This window comes from Leishmania mexicana, contig 76 (genome assembly GCF_000234665.1).
Source record: "Leishmania mexicana MHOM/GT/2001/U1103 WGS CADB00000000 data, contig 76, whole genome shotgun sequence".
NCBI classification, from domain to species: Eukaryota; Euglenozoa; class Kinetoplastea; order Trypanosomatida; family Trypanosomatidae; genus Leishmania; species Leishmania mexicana.
The window spans coordinates 503-3461 of NW_003946361.1; the positions used below are offsets into that span (position 1 = coordinate 503).

At 66.2% G+C, this 2959-nt stretch overlaps 1 protein-coding gene across 1 annotated transcript; it reads right to left on the reverse strand.

Moving 5' to 3' along the window:
* Positions 1 to 1006: 1006 nt before the first annotated feature.
* On the reverse strand, positions 1007 to 1582 carry LmxM_33_1920e_1 (uncharacterized protein; the record flags this gene model as incomplete). Its single annotated transcript, XM_003886458.1, has 1 exon — positions 1007 to 1582. One exon carries the CDS (start codon positions 1580 to 1582, stop codon positions 1007 to 1009), a length of 576 nt encoding a protein of 191 aa, XP_003886507.1.
* Between the last annotated feature and the right edge of the window lie 1377 nt (positions 1583 to 2959).

Below are 2959 nucleotides of genomic sequence, written 5' to 3' on the forward strand. Positions count from 1 at the left end.
TCGCGCCAGGCCCGCTGCACCCCGTCATACGGCGTGGGGACTCCACACAGTGGAGCCTGGAGGACTGAGTGGGGTGCGCAAGCAACAAAGCCATCGAAACAAATCGCGCAAGAGAGAGGCGCGGAGACACAGCCACACAGGGGGCGCAGACGCAGACATACGCGAGCCAGACGCCAGAGGAGCGAGCAGGAAAGCAGCCGCGCCTCGGCTCCGCTCCGCCTGCAGCCCCCCTGTCCGCGGCGCCGCGTGTGTGTGCATGTGTGCCTGTGTGCGTGCGCTCTGAGGCACGGCGGCCGCCCTTCGCTGCGCCGTCGCCACCGTCAGCCGCCGCCTCCGCCAGCACGCACGCGCACGCCACGCCTCCCTCGGCGCCGAGAAGAGAGCAGCAAGCATAAGTGAGCTCGAAAGAGAAGAACGTCAAGTAAGGCGAGAGCGCGGGGCGGCAACCGCCAACAAAGCACCAGCACCGAGACAGCGCTCCGCACGTGTCGGCGCGCCAGCAGCACGCAAGAGCCGCAGCCGCAGCAGAAGGGCGCGGTCGCGGTCGCGGGAGCCGCTCACGGAAGACGGCGGAGGAGGGTCACAGGGGCGCATGCGCCAGCGCACACGCACACGCCGTGTCGGCGCGCAGGGTGTGCGCTGCCCACTCTGCGCAGCGCAGGTCGCCGCGCCGGCGAGCACACACGAAGGAGAGAGCGCAGCCGTCAGCACCGACACCGGGCGCTCCCCCCTGCGCGCCGCGCCGCCACCAACAGCCCAGCAGCCATGCGCCGGCACCACAGCAGCGCTTCGGGGAAGAGGAAGGGGAAGGGGAGACGCACAGGGCCACACTAGCCAAGACACGCACGCGCACACCGAGAGCGATGGGCCGGCCAAGGGCACACACGGGAACCCGCAGCTTCCGCACGCTCCTCCTCGCTCACACCAGCTCCTCCTCGAGTGCGGCTTCGTGGAGGTGCAGTGCTGCTGTCGAGCTCGCCCTCCGCTCCCTGTGGCTTCTTCACTCCTATTCTTGCTCTGTGTATTCCTTCGAGTTCACACTCTCAACTGATTCCCTCACCTGTGACGGTATCAGCAGGAAGATGATGTTGATGATATCCAGTATCCAGGCCACCACCAGGAGAATGAGCCCGACGCCAAGGGTGCCGCGATCCTTCAGCCTGGAGCACTGTGGGCCATCGACCTTGTTGTACGTCACCACCATGGCCACCCACACAACGCACAAGGTGCCAGCGCCAACCACGTTCAGCGCCAGGCAGACCACGCGGAGGAAAGAGCAGCAGAACAGCAAAGTAAGGCCTGCAGTAAACGCCGCCAAGTACACGGCGATGGAGATGATGACGAACGCCTGTGCAACGCGGAAACGCGAGACACGGGAGGGGCAAGTCCCATATAGCATCTCGATGTAGAGTAAGTAGTCACTGGACCTGCACGTATAAGGACTACCCCACAGGGTGATGCAAATGGGATCGCCATTTGGAACCATCACGCGAAACATCTCGATCGGCGTTCCCACCAGCAGCAAGAGGAGCGCCGCCAACTGGATGATCACGTACAGAATGAGGGGGACACTGTACGCCATGGCCGCAAGCGGACGAGAGCGAGAGGCTGAGAAGGGCAGCGCCGAGGCAGACGGGGGAGGCAACAGCAGAGGGGGTAGTGGGGGGATGAGATGGCGCAGCACAGCGGACGAGGAGGGCAGGTGGGACAGCGGGAGAGAGCAGAGGTGCGGCGACGCGATGTCCTTCTGGCTGCGGCGTGTGCGCGCACGCGTTGTCGTTTGGCGTCCGGTGGCGTGCGTGCGTGTTGTGAGAGGCGGAAGAGGGATGGGCGGCGTGGGCAGCAGTGAAACAGGGCGAGAAGAGAGATGGAGAAGGAGGCAGTGGCCGGGAGGCAGGCAAGTGACGCTGCGAGGCGTGCAGCACACCCTACCCTTCCTCTCCAGGAGGACGATGGGGGCGGCAGTGGCGGTGTTGGGTTGAACGCGTCGGACAAGGGAGGCAAGCAAGGTAACGAGCACGCACGCGCGCACGAAGGCGTGCCACAAAGCAAACAGAGGAGAAGCGAGAGAAGAGAGAAAGGCGCGCGCACGCCGTCCGCCCTGCTAGGCGAGGACAGCAAGCGAGCGGTCCGCGAGGACATCGTAGCGTGAGACCTTCGGCGGTGTTGTTGGCGCATGCACACATATGTACGCAGCCATATAGAGAGATGTGTGCATGTGCACTCGTCGTTTTGCTTTTGTTTAGGGGTGCTGATCCGCACGTCTCTCCGAATCAGCGAGGCACGCACCGGCTTCCCACCGCCTCCATTCCACCGCGCACAGGCCGACACATGCGCGCGTGCAGCAGCAGCGCGCCCCTACGCCCTGTGGCACGGCGGCCACATCCGCGTCGTCGACGACGAGCCGTCCTGCCGCTGCACCGGGCCCATGCGTCCAGGGGGCTCGCACCGCCCCCTCCCCGTTCCGCCCCCTCGCAGACGTGCCTGCGCCATTGCCGCACGCCGTGCTCCCAGCGGGGCCGCCCTCAGCGTCGCGCGCCAGGGCGCAGGCGGTGGCGGTGGTACATGCCGCACGAGCCCGGGGAGAATGCTGCCCAGCCACAGGTCAGGGTCATGTGAGACCCCGCAGTCTACCTGCACGCCGTGCTTCTCTCCCTCCGTCGCGCCAGGCCCGCTGCACCCCGTCATACGGCGTGGGGACTCCACACAGTGGAGCCTGGAGGACTGAGTGGGGTGCGCAAGCAACAAAGCCATCGAAACAAATCGCGCAAGAGAGAGGCGCGGAGACACAGCCACACAGGGGGCGCAGACGCAGACATACGCGAGCCAGACGCCAGAGGAGCGAGCAGGAAAGCAGCCACGCCTCGGCTCCGCTCCGCCTGCAGCCCCCCTGTCCGCGGCGCCGCGTGTGTGTGCATGTGTGCCTGTGTGCGTGCGCTCTGAGGCACGGCGGCCGCCC